The sequence below is a fragment of the Lissotriton vulgaris genome, chromosome 12, assembly GCF_964263255.1.
Source record: "Lissotriton vulgaris chromosome 12, aLisVul1.2, whole genome shotgun sequence".
NCBI classification, from domain to species: Eukaryota; Metazoa; Chordata; class Amphibia; order Caudata; family Salamandridae; genus Lissotriton; species Lissotriton vulgaris.
In genome coordinates, this window is record NC_141700.1 from 455,829,381 (window position 1) to 455,849,176 (window position 19,796).

At 43.2% G+C, this 19,796-nt stretch overlaps 1 protein-coding gene across 1 annotated transcript in view; it reads left to right on the plus strand.

Annotated features, from left to right (window-relative positions):
- KCTD19 (potassium channel tetramerization domain containing 19) overlaps positions 1-19,796 on the plus strand; it is a 2,885,268-nt gene that overhangs the window by 1,462,334 nt on the left and 1,403,138 nt on the right. The window contains exon 7 of the mRNA XM_086945566.1: positions 5,443-5,546. Within this exon, the coding sequence (XP_086801692.1) occupies positions 5,443-5,546 (104 nt within the window). The remainder of the gene's footprint in view (positions 1-5,442; positions 5,547-19,796) is intronic.

The window sequence follows — 19,796 nt, forward strand, 5'->3', positions numbered from 1 at the left end:
CCTCGTGGCTAGGTAACTCGGCATTTCGGTGCCTGCATAGCCTCCTTACTCTAGGGTCCCGAGTCCCTCGCTTCCGACTTGCCTTAACCTTTCCGTGTCCCCGGACACTTGTTTTAAACTGTGCACTTGAAGTATTTGCTAAAGAGATTTGGTTTGTGCTTAGTACCCTGTCCTCATAAAGAGTACAGGGCTGTTGTGATTCTTAATAAATATACTGTTTATTTTCATAACACTTGTGTGGTGTCCTTTCACTGGGTGTTCAAGGGGTACATGTGTGGTAAACAGCTGGCTTAACGCGCCCTCTCGAGTCTTTAGCCTTAGACTGCTCGTATCCACGCTACTAGGATAGCTGGTCTATAGGTTGACTTACAACCAAACACCATAAGGGTCGTTGGAACGATACATAGCGGTCGCTAGAATAGCGAACGTTGCATATCGGGCCAACTTCTCACAAGGTGTTTTTAGGTTTCAGGGATATGTAGACTCTTATGGGTTTGAGCAGTTTAGGGTTCATGGATGGGTGGAGTTTAGGGCTGGTGATGAGTTTTAAAGTTTAATTTTGAGTAGCAGCTGGGTTGGTAAAGAAGTTTTAGGGTTCAGGATGTGGTGCAGTTTAGGTTGCTGAGAGTTTTTCAGGATTCAAGGATGGATGGAGCTTAGATGTAGAACTGGGTTTTTAGGGTTCAGGGATGAGTAGTTTAGGGTCATAAGGAGTTCTTATGGGCCATGGATGGCAGGTGTTTAAGGACGGTGAGGGTTTCTTATGGTTCAGGAATAGGTGAAGGTTGGGTGTGCTGAGGTGTTTTAAGGGGCATGGGTGGTTTTTAGGTGTAGAAAGGGGTTTTTACGGTTCAGGAATGGATGGAGTCAAGGGAAGTGAGTGATTTTATGGTTCAGGTATGGTGGATTTGTGGGTAAAAATGGCTTTTAGGATTCAGGGATGAGTGTAGTTTAGGTGTGGTGAGAGGCTTTAGGGTCTGGGTTTGATGATGGTAAGGGATAAGGAGGGGTCAGCGATGGACTGTGTTTACTTATAGTGATGAGTCAGAAAATCAAAAGCATCTGAAGTAATTGACAATGTAGAAGATTTAAATATGAAATAATGTCTCCTGAAGTAAAGTGCTGAAATATATATCTTCGACAAAAACGTTTCTGAAAGTAAGACCTGCAAACATTGCATTTACACTTAATAAATAAGCATTCAAAAGCCAATTTCCACTAAAAACTAATTTTATTAATTTGTTTCTGCGAAGAGGTAAATGCCATTCATTCTGAAAATGTACATTATACAGAGTAGATGAAATAGTTTCTCAGTAATTTAGTGGAGAGGTGTGGTGGAGCAGCCAGGGCAGCTGACTTCGGAGACCAGGGTTCAACGTTCGATCCCCGGCTCCAGCAGCAGCTCAGTTCAGCACCATGTGGCTCTGGGCAATAGCTCATTTAATTTCCCCAACAGTCTCCAGCGCCATTAGACCTGTAAGGGTGAGTAGTTTGCGCTTTACAAATATGGATTATTTTATCCATGAAATCCTTTTTCTTTGAAGTCACATACAACTGGGAGCTATATCTCTGTGGCAACATATTAAGCTACATTTGTGGCAGACACCTCCAGTTTAAGGGTTCATATCCTGTCATTTAGGTCTTCCTTAAGTATCAATATGTCTAGCATTTTTCTATATTTAGTAACATTATTTTAACTTGAGAAAACAGAGACACAATGTATTCCAATTTGCAACAGTGTCATAAAGTACAAATATTGCTCCTTCTACCCCTTCATGGTTGGCAGTCAGGAACCTACCCAATCAACCACATTGGATTCCATGTTAGTAGTCTTTCAAAGCTTTTCTATACAATGGCCAGTCTCTCTCCTGGGCAATGGGACTTACAGGCAATGACACTAAGGGGCCTATTACGAGTCTGGCGGGCTCGTATCTGTCTTGTCACTGCCCCATTACGGCCGTAGTGGTCCTGCGGCCTTGAGACCGCTGACTCCGCCAGAGATCTGCCATTTCTTGAAGGTGGTGCGACAGTCCAGAGCCACCTACATGCTTTGGGGGACGGCCGTGTTCCCGCCAAGCATATTACGACTTTCATCTCCGCCAATTTTTTTATGGAGGTCTTTCCTCCATGAAAATAGAGGCAGTGTGGAAGGAAAGGGGGCCTTGCAGCGCTTCCTTGTGCCTCACATCTTGTGAATGCACACAGAGGGGCACAACATGTACACCCCTTTGTGCATGCACTGAAGTTCTTGCATGGACTTTTTAGTCCTTGCCTTGCTAGAGCTTCCTTTGACGTTCCCATTGCGGTGCCTATTTTATAGGCCCCGCCGTTGGAACGCCAAAGGAAAACCCTCCAATTACTTAAAAAGTCATAATAGGGCGGTCGGTCTCGCCGCTGCTCAGTCAAACTCGTAATAGGGCCCTCTGTGCTGTATGTTACTGATGGTGGCTTCTGCACTGGGCTAAATCGCTCAGAAACTGTAGCTAAGAGACAAGGATGAAGCCTTTTTTGTGCCACATATACCTCCAGTATAAGAGTTCAAAACCCATCTGTGACATCAAGGTGCCATGTAGGTTATCCTTAAGATTCAGAAACTGTAGCAGTTATATTTTTATTTAGTAACATTATTTTTACTTGAGAAAACAGAGGAACAGTTGGACTAATTATTTATTTTTGCACTGTTGTCCCCAAAGTACTAATGTTGATCCTCTTGAACTTCTCCAACTTTCATTTGTGTATGAAATAGGGGCAAAGCATTATCTTCATTTATTAAGTTAAACATTTTTCCTTTAAATTTGATGTTTTGTTGAGCAAGAACGTGGCTTTAGGGGCATATCCGAGTACCTGTCTGTTAAGAGCTGGTCTCTCAAATCAGGTCGACAGTGCCTGTGCGGTTCTCTAAGCATAAAGGGAGTCTGAGTTCTCACCCATGAAAATCTGGGTAAATTGAGGGATGCAAAAAGAACAATTGATGAACAGAATGCAGAGCAATGTCATACATTCACCCCAATACAGCGATCTGGGCCTAAAAAAAACTTTTTTTTGCTCACCATGCCATTCCAGTTTGGAACTACCCATATGCAAATACGTCTTGACCCTGCACCCATTGGGAACAGTCCAGCCCGAAGTGCCAGGCCAGGTCCTCACTGGACTGGATCAAGCATCCTAGGACCGGTTTCTGGCTTTCAGCCCTCATCAGCCAGGATAGCGTGACTCCAGTGGCATGGAGAGCATGGGACCCACTTCTAGGCATACCCGTCCCACTCGGGGTGACAAATGCAAAAAGAACAATTGATGTTTAGGGGTGGCGTAGTGGGCAAAAGAACAATGGATTTAACCCAGATCTTTGGACGGGGGGAGAATGTTTGCATTGTCAGCATTCCGTCCATCATTTGTTTGATGTAACACTTTTCGCCCTAAATGGGATGGGTATGCCCAGACTTGGGTCCCTTGCTCACTGTGCAACTGGATTCAAGCTAGCCTGGCTGAAGAAGGGTGGCATACCCTGAAACCGGTCCCAGGATGCTTGTTTCCGGTCCAGGGAGGACATGGCCTGGCAGTTCAGTCTGGACTGTTTCCATGAGACACGTGGTCAAGACTGGTTTGCATATGGCTGGGTCCAAACTGGGGTGGCTTAGTGGGGAAAAGAATGATGGATTTAACCCAGATCTTTGGACTGGGGGAGAATGATTGTATTGTCAGCACTCCGTCCATCATTTGTTTGCTGTAACACGGGTAAATTGAGGGGGCATGTAAATCTTCCTCTAAAATTAGGTACAATAAAAAATGAGACCTGTTGGATTTTATAAAAGATAGATATGGGCAATGCTAGGCCTTTGCTTCCCATGTCTCGAATCCTGTCTGCTGTGGCAGGAGAAGGGAGGAAGAGGCTCCTGGTCTGATCTAGGGCTTAGGCTGTGGTTATAAACACCCCAGTCAGTAGCCTAGAAACCATGCTCTTGAAGGCTAGACTCTGTCGGTAGCCTTCAAAGCCAGCCCTCAAAACCTATGAACATCTGTGTCTTTATAGAGGTAGACTGCAGGTTATTAGGGACCCTGCTAAATAACTGTGGCTTCACTGTGTGTGCCCGTTGAGTGCCATAATCCTTAGCCTAAGACTGGTTGGCACCTTTAGAATCCTGTTGAAGACCATACATCGGAGGACATATCATGTAGAAAGCAAGTGGCCATATCAGACCCAATTAAGCATCGAGGGATATCATTTGCACAGTCATCGCCTTTCTTAAACCCATTAGGATTCTGCAGTTGCCCTGTAGTATTATTCTATTCAATTCTGCAGTATTTGTACAGCGTATCGCTACCCATGTGCCTCCCAGCACTTTCACAGCTATCATAGAACAGCCCAGGGATAAGATTATCCCCTGCATAGCCATGCCTTTAAAGCTTTGTGGCAGGGAAGTTCTTGCTCCTAAAGATGAAGTGTAAGAGGGAAGGAGTTCCAGAACTAGGACGCCAGAAACTACATAGAGCAACCACCCCAGCGTGATTTCCGAATCCGGGGACCCTTGAGTAGATGGCCAGGGGTTGATCTCAGAGGCCTGCTGGGCACATGCAGGGCGGCTAGTTATCGAAGCAGCGGAGGACCTCTACTGTTTATTGCCCTATGAATGATGCATAGAGACTCAAAGTGGACGGTGCGCACCATATGAAGCAGGAGGAGATCCTTGAGAGCCTTAGCACTGACAAGAGGGCAGCAGCATCAACATGACACAGAAAGGTTGTAAATCTTCTGCCTGGTAGACTCGGACTTGTCCATAGGGCAGCAATCAGGCAGTGTCCGAAGGGATGCTTTGAAAGGTCAGTTTGTGGGCTGTTGTGTGGCCTAGTGGACTGCTTTTTTTCAATTGATTTCCTTGCAAAACACGTTTTTACAATTTCAACATGGCCCTGATTTGAAGACATGGGCTTCTTTTTTAGCTATATAATTCACAAAACGAGCCAGTTTTATTTTGGTGCCAAGGCCAATTTCTGTCTCAAACCGAGCCTGATGGTTCCCTGGTGAAATTTTACAAGAGTAGACACTGATAGTGGCTCTCTGGATTAAGGCTTAGAATAGCCCAAAAGCGAAGGATCCATCGACAAGGAGTGCTAAAGCTTTTAAAGTGACAAATGTATTTTCACTAATATGGTTACAATAGCGTGAGCCTTCTGGCTCTTTAAAATATTTTCAGATTTCATGGCGTTAGCATAGTAAATATGACATATTCATACGCCCTAAAAAGACTGCATAGTGTGGTAAAATGCGCAGATTCCTTAATCAAGATGACTTTTGTAGACAAAGACAAGTGAACAGAATTGTTACAAAGGACCTACTATATGATATTTATCGAAGACTTTAACATTATACCCTTTGTTACATAATATAATACCGTTTTGATTGTATTCCTGGAAATATAATATTATTTACTATTTATTGTACAGATGAGAAGTGGGCCGCTGAAATCAAAGTCTATTCGCTGAATCAAATTGTAAAAATCTATGTGGGAAGCTATTGGTATGCAACCTATCTAAAGACTTTGCTAAAGGTATGTCTTTGAATGTTCTTTAGCTTTTGTACAAGATGCACCTTTATAGAGTGAGGCCTGACTCAGTTAATGTGGTTCTTCAGTTAATGTAACTTGGTAGATTCTAAAGCTTACCAAATAAATATTAGTGCAGTCTGTTAATCACTATTGTACGTAACACACACAGAATTGTAATAAGACACAAACTAAAATTCTGATAATGGTGTCCTCACCTGTCAGCACTGTCATTATTTAACCCAGGAAACTCAATGGTGGGCCCTTTATGCATCGAATGCTCAGCCTTTCCATTGTATCTTGATTAAAACAAGCATCTGCAATGCAAAATGGTCTAACATTTGGAAGAGTTAGAGGTATTGGTGATGTAAATGACAATGTCTTTTACCCATGTGTTTTGGATTGGAGTGGAGCGGATGTATGTGGTGTGAAGTGGAATTATGTGAGTTGGATTGGAATTCTTAGCTATGGAATGGTGTGCAGTGGAATTGTGTGGTGTGGAGTGGATTTGTGTAGTGGAATTATGTGGTATGGTGTGCAGTGAAAATATGCCGATAGTAATGATTTAGTATTGAGTGTACTGGAATCATGTGGAGTGGGGCTGTGTGTCATAAAGTGTAATCACGTGGAATGACATTTTGTGTTCTGGAGAGGTATTTTGACTTTTGTGGCATGATGTGGAATTGTGTGGTGTGGATTGGCAGTACGTGGTGTGTTACGTAATTGTATTCAGTTGAAATATGTGGTTTGTTGTTGAATTATGCGGTGTGGAATGGAAATGTATAGAGTTGAATTGTGTGTCGTGGAAGTGTTAGCTGTTGAGTGAAATTATGCTGATTGGAATTATGTGGCATGGTGTGGATTGTATTTGTGTGGATTGTGTTACCAAGTTTAAATATGCTGAGACATAATTACAAAGAAAGGCTGCCTATCATTGAGCACAAATTTACAAAATCTTACAATATGCAAAGACGTGTCCGAATATCAAAATTAAACATGCAGAGTCAAACCCAGGTGACATTTGTATTCATGAATTGTACGGGGGGCTTTAACAATGTGGGGTGCTGCTTTGGTTGCTAATGGTCCTACTGCTCAGCACATTTCTGCTTCTAAATAAGAATCCCACAAACCACAGAGGATGCGCAGTACCTGCTAAGCTCCCTCCATGCATTGGCAAAGCCAATAGGTCTTGGCAATACGAGATCTATTAGCTTTGTCAATGTTCATGTGTTTCAGCATTGCATGGCTAGATGGTAAGTGTTCCCCAGACAGATGCAGCAACCAAGCGCCCACAGATGACGCGTTGTTACTCCTTTGTGTAATCACGTTCATAAACACTGGAGTTGATACCACCCCATGAGGCACTTCTCCAGTGAGGGAGGTGGGGGAGACAGTGTGCATGCGTCTTGAATGGACGTGCCAGATGGGTAGCATTGCAAGAAATAACACGCGCAGGACTGCAATAGAGAAGAGAGTCCTGATGCAAACTGCCATAAAGAAAAAAATGACACAGGAAGAGAACTGCCATTGAGAAGAGTCAACGGAACTGCAGCGAGGAAAATTGTAGACAATTGTTATATTTGTCGTTGAGGCAATCATGGTATTATAAATAATCTTGCTTTGTTCCATCTGAGATTTCCGTCAAGTGATGGCTTGCAAAATCAATGTAAGTTTTGTATGTGTGGTGTTAGTCAACACCTCTACAGCATTGTATCTGCCCACTTCAGTTGTAGCCAAGTCCTTGTTGATATAACTAAAATGTTATGTGTAATGTACTTAGCATAGGGCTCTCAGACTGACCTCTTCATCCATTCTGTCATTCACACTTTTTCCACTTTCTACAGCATACTGCAAAGGGTCTCATTGAACCACTAGGTAACTTCATTATGAGTAGGAACATTCTGCCCTTTCATAAGAAGCAAGGTCACAAGATCAAGTCCCTTCATTGCCATGGACTAGGTAATGTGTGCTTTTTGAGACCCAAAACATGTTTTTCCATTGAGACATTTTTTTAAATAAGAGTTTTGAGAAAAAACATAAAAAAACTAAAACAAAACAAAAACAAAAGAATCATTGGCAAGTCCAAAAGGGTAGGGGCCAGAGCCAGACATACTTCCTTTGCCACTGGTTGCTTGATTAGCCTTGTTTCTTCAGTGAACTCGACAAACGAGTGCCTTGTGGAGGATTCATTTTTTGCCCAGCTATACATCATCAGACCTAAGAAATGGTCAACGCTCTGCAACTTTACTTATGCATACAAACACAATGTTAAATGTCAAAAGCAGCTGGTTATAATACATTATGGAAAGCACAACATTAAAGTAATGTTTAATACAGGGTGCTTGAGGTTGGTTTTATGTTGTGCTTTTATAATAACAAAAAAAACTTGAAACCAATATATGGAAATTTCATAACAGGACCGGAGGCTTCAGATTAAGCTCTTTTTTCTTCACTTTTATTTTCAGCAGCCATTTTAAACCATCAAAAAACACATTTCCCAGAACACAATGGACATTTTAAAGAAATAAAGAATAGATTTAGGGCCATATGTAGGTATTTGCCATTTACAGATTCTAAAATACCGAATTTTACTGATTCTGTATTTCAGAATCGGTAAATGGTATGTAGCAAAACATTAGGGAAATATAACCGAATCGGTACTTTCCATTCTGTACTTCCCATTCATTCCTATGGGCCTGGAGGCCCAAAGGAATGAATGGGAAATACCGATTCGGCAATATGGGGAACACATTCAAGGGTGGCAGGGTGTCACATTGACACCCTGTTGCACCCCTGAATCGTGCATGTGTGCACATGTGGCACACATACATGCCCTAAGGGCATGTATGTCAGCCACATGGCCCAGTTAAAACAGCACAAATTTGCTTTTTTAAAGGTTTTTGATATTTACCATCAACTTGTAGTATAACGAATCCTTAAAGCACATTAGCACTCCTAAATGTGCTTCCTACATACCCGAATCGGTAAATAATGATTCGGTAAATACAGAATCAGTAAATACCGATTCTGTATTTACTGAATCATCACCTACATAGGCAATGGCTCAATACCGGTCGGTAAGCCTGAAATTTACCGAATTTCGTGTTTACTGACTGGTAATGAGCCACCTACATCGAGCCCTAAGTCCCTAGCAGTCCTTGATCAATCAGGAGCCAGGATGCAACATATAGCCCTTTCTCAGTGTCCATGTCCTCATCTTTCTTTGCTGCTCACAGCCACAGATGAGTCTCTTTCCTGTTTTTCTTACAATTGTAGACTGATTTGTATACTGTTTGTGGTGTATGTGGTGCGAGCTGGATTGCAGGACCGCTTTTGCGTTCCTTACGCAATTTTCATGAGCAATGATTATCCCTCCTTGGCGGCAGAGTGTGGTGCTGACCTTCAACCACTAGGTGGCGCTTCGGAAGCACGAAAACTCTATGGCCGCAGCACGCAAAATTTGGTTTCCCTGTCAGGATCCAGATTTCGTCCGTCACCTGCCAGAGCTTCTACCAGCCCCTGGAGAGGGACGCCCTCCTCGAGGGTCTGTACAGGCTAAGAAGCCTGCTTGGAATTGGACACGCTGGGGACCCTTGGGGTAGGTGTCGCAAGTGATTGCAGACGCTCCCTCTGGGTCTGTATGAGGCAGGTTGGGAATGTAAACCGGTTCACTGATAAAATATCGATAACAAAAAGAGTGATGTTAAAAATATCCCCCCAAAAATATAAAATACAAAAATATCGACTCCCATACCTACACAGGCAAGTACAAAAATATTGAATAAAAAATAATGATGTAAAAAATATTGATATCTATCTATCTATCTATCTATCTATCTATCTATCTATCTATCTATCTATATATATATATATATATATATTTATATATATATATATATTATATAATACTATTAAATATAGTGAATATTAATATTAATTTTAACAAAATAGATTACATGTAATATACATTTTAACAAAATCTAACAAATGAACTTAATAATAAAAGAAACATACAAACATAATAATTTATTCATATATTTACTTTTAAATAATTCATAAACCATTATCTTTAATTTATTTTAAAACTTTAAAATTATATACAAATAATATATATCAATAATTTAAAATTTAAAAACAATTCTACAATAATTTAAAACATTACACTATTAGAAAATATTTAAACTTACATTTTCAATAAAATCAGTGCAAAAGTAGGAAAGCAAAATAATTAAATTTACTATTCCAACTCCAGTGAGTGCAACAGTAGGGAAAGTGATGGATAGCGGAGGGGTAAAAATTACTATTCCAACTCCAGTGAGAGCAACAATAGGGAAAGTGTTGGATAGCGGAGGGGACAAAATGACTATTCCCACTCCAAAGAATGCAACAGTTGGAAATGTATTGGAACACAAAGAAGTAAACATTACTCTTCCCACTGTAAAGAGTGCAACAGTAGGGAAAGTGTTAGATAGTGGAGGGGTAAATATTACTATCCCCACTCCAAACAGAGCAACAGTAGGGAAAGTTTTGGATAGCAGAGGGGCAAAAAATACTATTCCCATTCCAAACAGTGCATAAGTAGGGAAATTGTTGGATAGCAGAGCGGTAAAAATTACTATACCCACTCCACTCCAGTGGGAGAAACAGTAGGGAAAGTATTGGATAGCGGAGAGGTAAAATTACTACTCCCACTCCAGTGAGTGTAACAGTAGGGAAAGTGTTGGATAGAGAGGAGTAAAAATTAATATTCCCACTCCAAACAATGGTTTATGAACGCAAGATTTGGAACTCTGCCAGGCCTTAGTCACGCTCTGCCATGGAAAAAAACTAACTCCAATCTACTGTGCAGACTCTGCAAAGGTGGAGAAGAAAATATTGTCCACCTCCTATGTATCTGTCCTGGACTACGTAGGGAAAGATGTGCATTACGCAAACCTCACCTCAATCTCCGGGGTATGAGAACATGCAGGCAGGCACTGAAAATTTGTCTTCATCCAAATGATATAGTCATGAACGTTGCCTTTGTAAAAGTTTTAAAGATAATAACTACTGAACTAGAAAAATAGATGAGAATTTTTTTTTAAAGAAAATAAATAAATAAATAAATCATTTTTAAATTTTAATAATGTTTTTAAGATCTAAGCATCTCAACTTTAAGGACAAAATTGTCTATTTTATTTTTTTACTATATCGTATTATATAAACTGAATATGATTGTGTATTGGAAATATTGTAAGATTTTAAATATTCAAACAATAAAGAATTTACTTGCATCCTTCACTCCAAACAGTGCAACAGTAGGGAAAGTGTTGGATAGCGGAGGGGTGAAAATTACTATCCCCACTCCAAACAGAGAAAAAGTAGGGAAAGTGTTGGATAGCGGAGGGGTGAAAATTACTATTCCCACTCTAGTGGGAGCAACAATAGGGAAAGTGTTGGATAGCGGAGGGGAAAAAATTATCATTCCCACTCCACTGAATTCAATAGTAGAATAACTGTTGGATAGCCGAGGGGTAAACATTTTATTCCCACTCCACTGAATGCAACAGTAAGAAAAGTGTTGGATAGCCGAGAGGCAATAAATACTATTCAAACTCAAACAGTTAAAACAGAAATATAAAACATTAAAACTGATAAAACATAGAAAAATGTTTAGAAATGAAAAATCAAAAATATTACATATATACAAATTAAAAATATAATAATTATATATAAAAAAATATAAACTATAAGAAAGAAATACATTTACAGGATAACATTCTTTTAAACTAGAAACTATTTACAAATACATATATGAATTAATACATAATGGTATTTATTGTATTTCCTACCCTATAACACCACACCAAAACAAAAAAAAACACTTCAACATTTCTAATCCATTTCCCCCCAAGATTAACATAATTAATAATTAAAAAAATTTTATTAAAAAAAAAAAAACATGAATTGACTACAGACACTTTAACTCACTGATATCGGCAACACACACCTACATTTAACTATAAAATAATGAAACACAATTAAAATGCATTTATAAATTAAAATCTATTACTTTTAACAACTAATGATAAAAAAATCAAAAAGTATTTAATGGCCACCACTTACCCCTTTTAAAGTAAAAACAACAGATTCCCCAATACATATCACATAATTAATATTAATTAAAACATATGAATGAATTAAATACAAACTACTTCCCACCCTTTACTCCTATAAACACCAAATTAAACACCTCAAATTAATTACACAATTACCATAATTAATTACCAATGATTTAATTAAATTTAATTAACATCCAATTGCTAATTCATCAATTAAAAATAAATTACTTTCCATCCTTAACATCTACAAACACCACAACACACACTAAAATGAATTACACAGTTACCATAATTAATTACCAATTAATTAATTAAAACTAATTAACAGCTAATTATTAATTCATCAATTAAACATTACTTCCCACCCTTCACACCTATAAACACCACAACACACACTTAAAATTAAGACTTGCTGAGAGGTCCTGTGCCACCCTGCTATACTTGTGCAGTGTATCCTGGGTGAGAGCCCTTGCAAGAATGCTAGTTAGCCTTAGAAGACATGGAAGATCAGGCAGACATGCAATGGGATGAGGATCCCTTAGCACAAATTCCCTGGGATGATGAATTTTATGATGCTGTTGATGTGTCCATCTATAAGCAGTAGAACAGGTCATTACCCCCATGGAGGAGAGACTGGTGCAGCAGATGTGCATGAATGCGCTAAGTAAGCCTCTACCTCGGATACGAACCCTAGCAAAGCACAGCAAGAGCAGAGGAATATGCAACCCACCCCACCTATACGCCCCAAGACAGACTACCTGAATCAGGTTTCCTTTGCACGTCTGCTGGAGGCTCGCTTGGCCCAGAGCCAGTCTTTGACCATACCCTCAGACCCCCTCCCTATGCCCAGTACACTGCGACCGGCAACCCCAACGCAGGTGGGGGTTGATGCACAGGGAGACACTGATAAGGAAGCCAGCCACTCTCTGCCATGGCTCCCTACTACCCTAGCTTTGCCTACTGGCCCCCAGGGGTCAGAGGACACTTCAGATATATTGGACCCGGAGCTGATCCTACACCCACAGTCGTCTGAATGGACCAGCTCTAAGGTGGATAGCTATATGACCAGTAGGATTCCTACCCCCATGGGCAAGGAGGCCCGTCGCAGACTCCAGACGGAGTGTCCCCACCCTTCCCTTGATGGCAAAGAGTATCAGAACCCAGAATTAGATGCTAGAAGGGCCACCTTCCTGGCAACATTTATGAAAGAAGGGATCAACAGATTCTGACAGGCATGGCAAGATAAGCTCTTGGGTGCTTTAGGCTTGATAACAATTATTCTTGACATGGTGGAGGACGCCAAAACCTCGGGGTCCCTCATATCCCCAGAGCCCCTATTTGGTTGGGCTCAGCGAGCAGTGGTGTTTTTAGGCAACGCCAACTGTGCGCTTGCTATTGAGCGAAGGTGCTTCTTTCTAATCAAGGTGGACCCAAAGTTAGGGGACTGGGCTAACTCCGGAGCTGGAGCGGTGGCCCAAGGTGGCCTGTTCGACGAGCCTTTTCATCAAAGTGCTCTGGAAATTTGTGAATACATTCATGTCCCTAGATCAGGACCAATCACTCATTAAACAGGTTTTCTCCTCCTGGGTTTTCCATGGGGCCGGTGGAGCTGGGGCCGCTCGACTGGCCAGTCCTTCCAGAACTCCAGAGGGCAATGCTACAGGCGTGGGCAATTCCAAGACAAGACCCACTATAATAACATGTGCCCATCCCATGGCAGACGAGCAAAAGGGCGTGGCTTCCAAGGAGGCAACAGTACCTCAAACTCTGGTAAGTGTGTCTACTGCTTCCCTAATGCAAGTAGACGGCTGCTTGGTGAATTATCTGCATGTATGGGAGACAATCACCAGCGAAGCTTGGGTGTTGCAAACGGTGCAAGGTTTCCACATAGAGTTCTGTGGCTCCCCAGGACAGTGGGCAATACCCATACCTATTCAGTTCTCACAGCAAGATATAGAGCTTATCGATGCAGAGGTGGCCTCCTACTCGAGAAAAGGGCAATGTGCCCCACAACGCTCCATCCGGAAGGTTTTTTAAGCAATATATTTTTGGTAGTCAAGGCGAATAGATGGCAACGTCCAGTGTTGACCCTGCGTGAGTTCAATGAGTGGTTGGTTTACCGCCACTTCAAAATGGAGGGGATTCACCTCTTGCGAGACGTGTTATGCACAAACTAATGGATTGTCCGTTAGGACCTAAAATGCATATATTTGGCCAAACTGATTTCTCAACCACACAGGAGATTCCGGCAGTTTCTTCTGTGCCAGCAGGCATACCATTTCACCACTCAGCCTTTTGGGCTTCCCTCTGCTCTGTGGTGTTTCATGAATCTGCTCAGACTGGTTGTGGAACACCTTCGAGCGCGAGGAACACACCTCATTGTTTACCTTAACTACATGCAACTGTTGACGCAGGATCCACAGCAGCTACGGCTGCAGTTTCAACAGGCAGTTGAACTGTTAGAAAGGCTTGGCTTTGTCATCAACATCAAACAATCCGTACTGGTCCTGGCTCAAAAGCCACTTTCTTGGGGTTCATTACAGACTCCATTGAGGCTACTCTCAGCCTGCCTTCGAGGAAGATGTCCAAAATCCGACACATGCTTCGCGGGATGCTTATAAAGCAGAGAGTACCTCTCGGGCAGATTGACCGACTGGTGGGGCTATTGTCGGCCTCCATCCAGACCATTTTTCCGGGGCCCCTAAATTATCGGGCCCTGTAGAGGCTGAAAGTGTTTCATTTGCAGAAAGGGCTTCTGTACTCTCATTTTGTGACCCTGTCCGGGCACAGGAAGTGATTTGCTGGTGGCTTACGCACATGGAGGTGTGAAATGGCCGAGCAGTATTTGGCTCCACTCCAGACCTAGTTATAGAGTCAGACGCCAGCAGATCTGGTTAGGGCACCAGGTGTGGAGATTTCGCCACAGGAGGTTCTTGGTCTCCACAGGATCACAGTCTACATATCATCTGTTTGGGCCTGCTAGCGGGCTCCTTCGTGGTCTGGTGCTGGACCAGGGACAGTATACAGTCATGTGTCCTTCTTCTCAAGATGGACAACATCTCGGCGTTCAGCTACATAAATCACCTGGGCGGCACTAGATCGAAGATTCTTTCAGACCTGGCAACAAATTTCTGGCAGTTCTGCCTCGATCACCAGATTTCGGTGATAGCAGAGTGCCTCCCGGGGTGGGAGATTTAGATGGCAGACTGGAACTCTCAACATTTCCGAGACTCCAGTCTTTGGCGATTGCATCCAGATGTTTTATTGCGATTTTGCAAGACTGTTGGAGACCCTTTACCATGGATCTCTTTGTCTCCAGACTAGACCATCAGATCTCCCGTTTCTTCAGTTGGAGGCCTGATCCTCTGGTGGCAGCCACAGATGCTTTCCTGCAGGATCGGATGCAGGAATGGGCCTATACGTTCCCGCCATTTGCAATGATCACGAGGGCTTCAGCTCAGATCAGACGGCAACACACTGAGGTGGTTCTCGTCACTCTGATTTGTAGATCGCAAGTCTAGTTTCCAGTTCTACTGGAACTTTTTGGGGATTTTCCTATCCGTCACCCCAGGTTTCCAGAGCTGCTTCTCAGTCCGAATCAAGCACCTCATCAGATGGTTCTGGACGGGTCCCTGTACCTGATGGCGTGCAGGATTACAGGGGTAGACGTCGATCCTAGGCTTTTCGTCATTCGCTTGCATCCTCTTGTCCAAGGCTTGGTCTGATAGCACGTTCAAGAGATACCGATCAGCCTGGAGACGTTGGTGCCATTATTGTGTGCAACGTGGTAGTGATCCCGTGGGCGTAGATGTAGTTTAGATCTTCAATTTCCTGGCGGATTTGGCCCAGCAGGGTCTGGCCTACCGCTCTATCAACACTTTTTGGTCCACTATTTCAGCGGGTCATGTTCCAGTGGAAGGTGCCTCGGTAGGGGAACATCCATTTGTATGTCGTCTCTTGCGAGGGATCATGTGTTGTCTCTACCTCCAGAGCAGCGGTATTCTACATTTTGGGACATGAACAAAGTCCTTAACCTGTTCCTGTCATGGCAACCAAGTGATTTTTTTTCAGAAAGGAGTTGTCAGCTAAGTTAGCAATGCTCCTCTGTCTCATCTCATGTGGATGAGTTTACAATGTTAGGGCCCTGGACATTACGGGCAGAATTCTTTCCTCAACGGGGGTTTCTTTCACAATCTGCCAGAGAACCATGAGTCGTACCAGGGTAAGAAAGTAATCTGCATTCCCGGATTTTCCTAAATTGTGTGTTGTGCAATGCTTAAAAGCCTATGAGGAGATGTCTTCGGACCTGAGACCGCCGGGAGAGTGGCAACTTTTGATTGCCCTCCAGAAACCTCATAAACGGTTTCGTCACCCACAATTGCTTGTTGGGTGCGGTGGATAATGCAGGAGGCAGGCATTGATCTGCGAAGTTTAGGGGGACGTTTGGAGGATATAATGAATGCTGCCAACTGGTCCTCGGACTCGACCTTTAAGAGGTTCTACTTCAAGCCCATTATTTACATTTATTTATTTATTTGTGGGTTTATTCTGAGCTTGAATCAACTACCGAAGGAGTATCTCTGCGCACAAACACCAGTAGCAGATGGAAGGGAGCAATCATTTAGAGATGGGCTAATTCTGGAACAGAAAAGTTTTCAACTTTTTCCTGAAAATCAGGTGGTCCGAACACTGCCTGAGCATAAGAGGAAGCTTATTCCATAGTACAGGACCAACCACTGACAGAGCTTTGCCGCCCTGTCTTGTCTTTTTTACAATAGGCACTCGAAGGAGGAGCTGGTTGCTAAATCTGAGGGTACGGGCGGGATTATATGGCACACATTTTTCTGCCAGATATGAAGGACCTAGTGTGTGTAAACTCTTATGGATTACGCAACATGTCTTAAATGTAACCCTTTGGCGAACTGACAGCCAATGTAACTTATCCAGAAGAGGTTTTGAGGGAGATCTGGGAGGGGCATTAAGGACCAGCCTAGCAGCAGTGTTTTGCACCACTTGAAGTTTAGTTGATACTCCGTCGTTGGCCGATGCCAACAGCCTGTTGCAATAGCCGAGACGGCCAAGCACCAGGGCCTGCACCAAGGTTTTTCTGGTGGAATCGGGGAGTAAGGGGAACACTTTACGGAGGAGACCTATAACATGGAAACAAGATCCCACTATGTTGTTTCCATGCTGCTTTAAGGATAACTCCTGGTCCAGTCGTACCCCTAAATTCTTCACCACCTGTTTGGGGTTGGGAACTGGGCCTAGGTCTGATGGCCACCAATCAGGAGTCCATAAGATTTTGGCCTCCCCGAAGAGCATGACCTCAGTCTTACCCACATTACATTGTAGGAATTTCGAAGACATCCACTGGGCGACTGCTTTCATGCCTTCGGAGAAGGATGTTTTAACCTCGGAGGTAAGAGATTTAAACGGAAAAAGGAGCTGTGTGTCTCTGCGTATGACACTTGGATGAAACCAAAAGCTCTCATGATCCTAGCCAGGGGGGCCACATAGATATTAAAGAGAGTAGGGCTCAAATAGGAGCCCTGTGGCACCCCCTTTCTGATCTCTACCTCCGCTGAACGGAACGCACCCATGTTAACGCAATGAGTGCGATCGGATAGGAAGCTCCTCAGCCAGGCCAGTGCCATTCTCTCAAGGCCAATCTCTGCAAGACGTCCGAGCAAGATGTTGTGAGATATAGTATCGAACGCAGCCGATAAATCCAACAGTACCAGAACCACCGAATAACCCTTGTCCTGGTACATGTGGAGGTCGTCCGTAACTGACAGCAATGCTGACTCAGTACTATTATTCGGCCTGAAGCCAGACTGAGAATAGTCCAGGCTTCCAGATTGTTCGATAAAATTCGGTAGATGTTTATTCACATGCTTCTCTGTGAGTTTTACCAAATATGGAAGCAGAGATGTAGGTCTGAGGTTGGACAAATCCATCCAAGGAATATAGGAGTTTTTCCGAATAGGTCTTGCCAGTGCCTTTTTCCACTCAAGTGGGACATGGCCTTCAGCAAGCGAGAGATTGACAAGGCACTGGATCCCAGGACCGAGCGCCTTGCCAACCACCGGCATGATTCTGGCTGGAATAAGTCAGATGGAAAGCCACTCTTGATTTGACTCACCAGGTCTTCTACCTCTTTTAAAGAGATGGCAGGAAACATAGTAAGAACCCCGAAGTTCGATCCTTTCACGACCGGGGGTAGTACTACAGGTCGATTTATAGATAGATTAGAGTTGGTAATTTTCTCATAGATTCTATCTATCTTGTTTGTAAAGAAGAGGGAAATGTTGTCACATAGGTGCTGTGATGATAGATCAGAACTTTCGCAGCCTGCTGGTTTTACGAAGGTCTGCAGAATCTGATACAAAACCTTAGGAGCATTACCGGCTGCTGTAAGTTGGGTAGCAATGTAGTTCTTGCGGGCTGCTCTGATAGTTTTATGATAGATAGTTGAGGCCTTCCAATAGCAGTTCCTGTCAGCCTCCAAATGAGATTATCTCCACACCTTTTCAAGCTTCCTGCAAGCTTGTTTAAGAGACCGTAAATGCTCAGAGAACCACACTTCCTGCTTTTGTGCAGGCGTGTTTTATAAAGTCTGAGAAGAGCAATGGTGTCTACCGCTGTATGGATTGCCAGTTTATATTTGGTTAAAGCCACCTCAATATTCTCGGTGGGAGCGATGTAAGGCTCTACAAACCTCTCCTTAAAAGCCTCAGAGTCATTTTATGCCATTGTCTCCGCCTGATAGGTAGCAGCAATGGTTGGTGGGGTGGCTTGCGAGAATTAGGCATAGTAAATTCCAAAATAAAATGGTCTGTCCAGTTAACCTGCCTGGGAGGAAGACATTCGATTGTGGGGAAGTTAGAAAAGATTAGGTCCAAAGTATGCCCTGCCTGATGGGTGGGGCCGATGTTATGCTGTGTTAGACCTGATAATGAGAGATCTGTCAGTAAGGACTGGGCCTCCACACAATCCTGCAATTCGCTATGGATATTAAAGTCTCTGAGGAGTATGAAGTCACTGTCTGCATTAACATGTGGGGCCAGTGCCTTCACTAAAGAAATGGAACACTTTGCACACTGGTTGGGCGGTACACCAGAGCCCCTTTCCAACTGACCCTTGCTGAAATGTTGATCTTAAAGATCAACAGTTCCAGATCCGAGGTACAGCATTGGTCTAATATGGAAATAGCTATACCACTCCTATGTACTATAGCAATGCCACCTCCTGTCTTAATGGGACAATCTAATCTGACTATTTTATATCCATCAGGGATCCCTAGAGTGATCGCGGGAACCGAGTGAGGTTTGAGCCATGTTTTTGTTAAGAAACATAGGTCAGGTTGTAGAGATGAGATAAGGTCCCAAACCTCCGTATAATGCTTAGATAATGATCTAATATTACTGAGCAAATTTCTCCATCCTAGATACGTGTTAGGGCCAGCCCCCGGTGAGGATGTTTGATGGTTAGAAGCATAGTCATCGTTTTGTGCCTGGAACTGACAATGACGACATGAAAATGGCCCTTCCGGGAGAGACCCCACCTCCCTCATAAGGAGTTCTCTGTAAATCTAAAAGAGCTTGCGAGGAATATCTTACCCATTTATTAGGATGACAGCCTATTTCTGGCGTGGTTAGAGCCATGGCCCCTGGCCTCCTCCGGTCGCGGATGGGCGCAGACGGGCTTCTCTTTGGCTTGTCTTAGACGCGTCCTAAGGCGCTCTTCTGCGCGCGACCACTGCGCGCTCAGAGCGACGAGAGGGCTAAGTAGCCCTTCCTGTCGGAGAGCTAGAGCGCTAACCGCTCGTGTAGGCGGAAGTGCCTGGCTCTTCCTGTCCCGCCCTCCGCTCAACGGTACTGGTTACCGAGTCGGACCGGGGCGGGCAGGCTGTAAGATCGAGCACAGGCTTCCCTGAGTGAGAATGAACCCCTCCAATTCCCCTTGTGGCACCAGGAATGTTTAAGCGGCCAACAGTGAAGTGAATACAATTAAAATTAGATCAGCGATAAAGTTAAAATCCAGCAACTTTGTAAAAATTATTCTGGGCTTCAAAGCATCCAAAACACATCAATGCAATGTATTGTACTCACAAAAATAGCTTACTAGGTGCCAAGCGGGTCGGGGAGACTCTGCC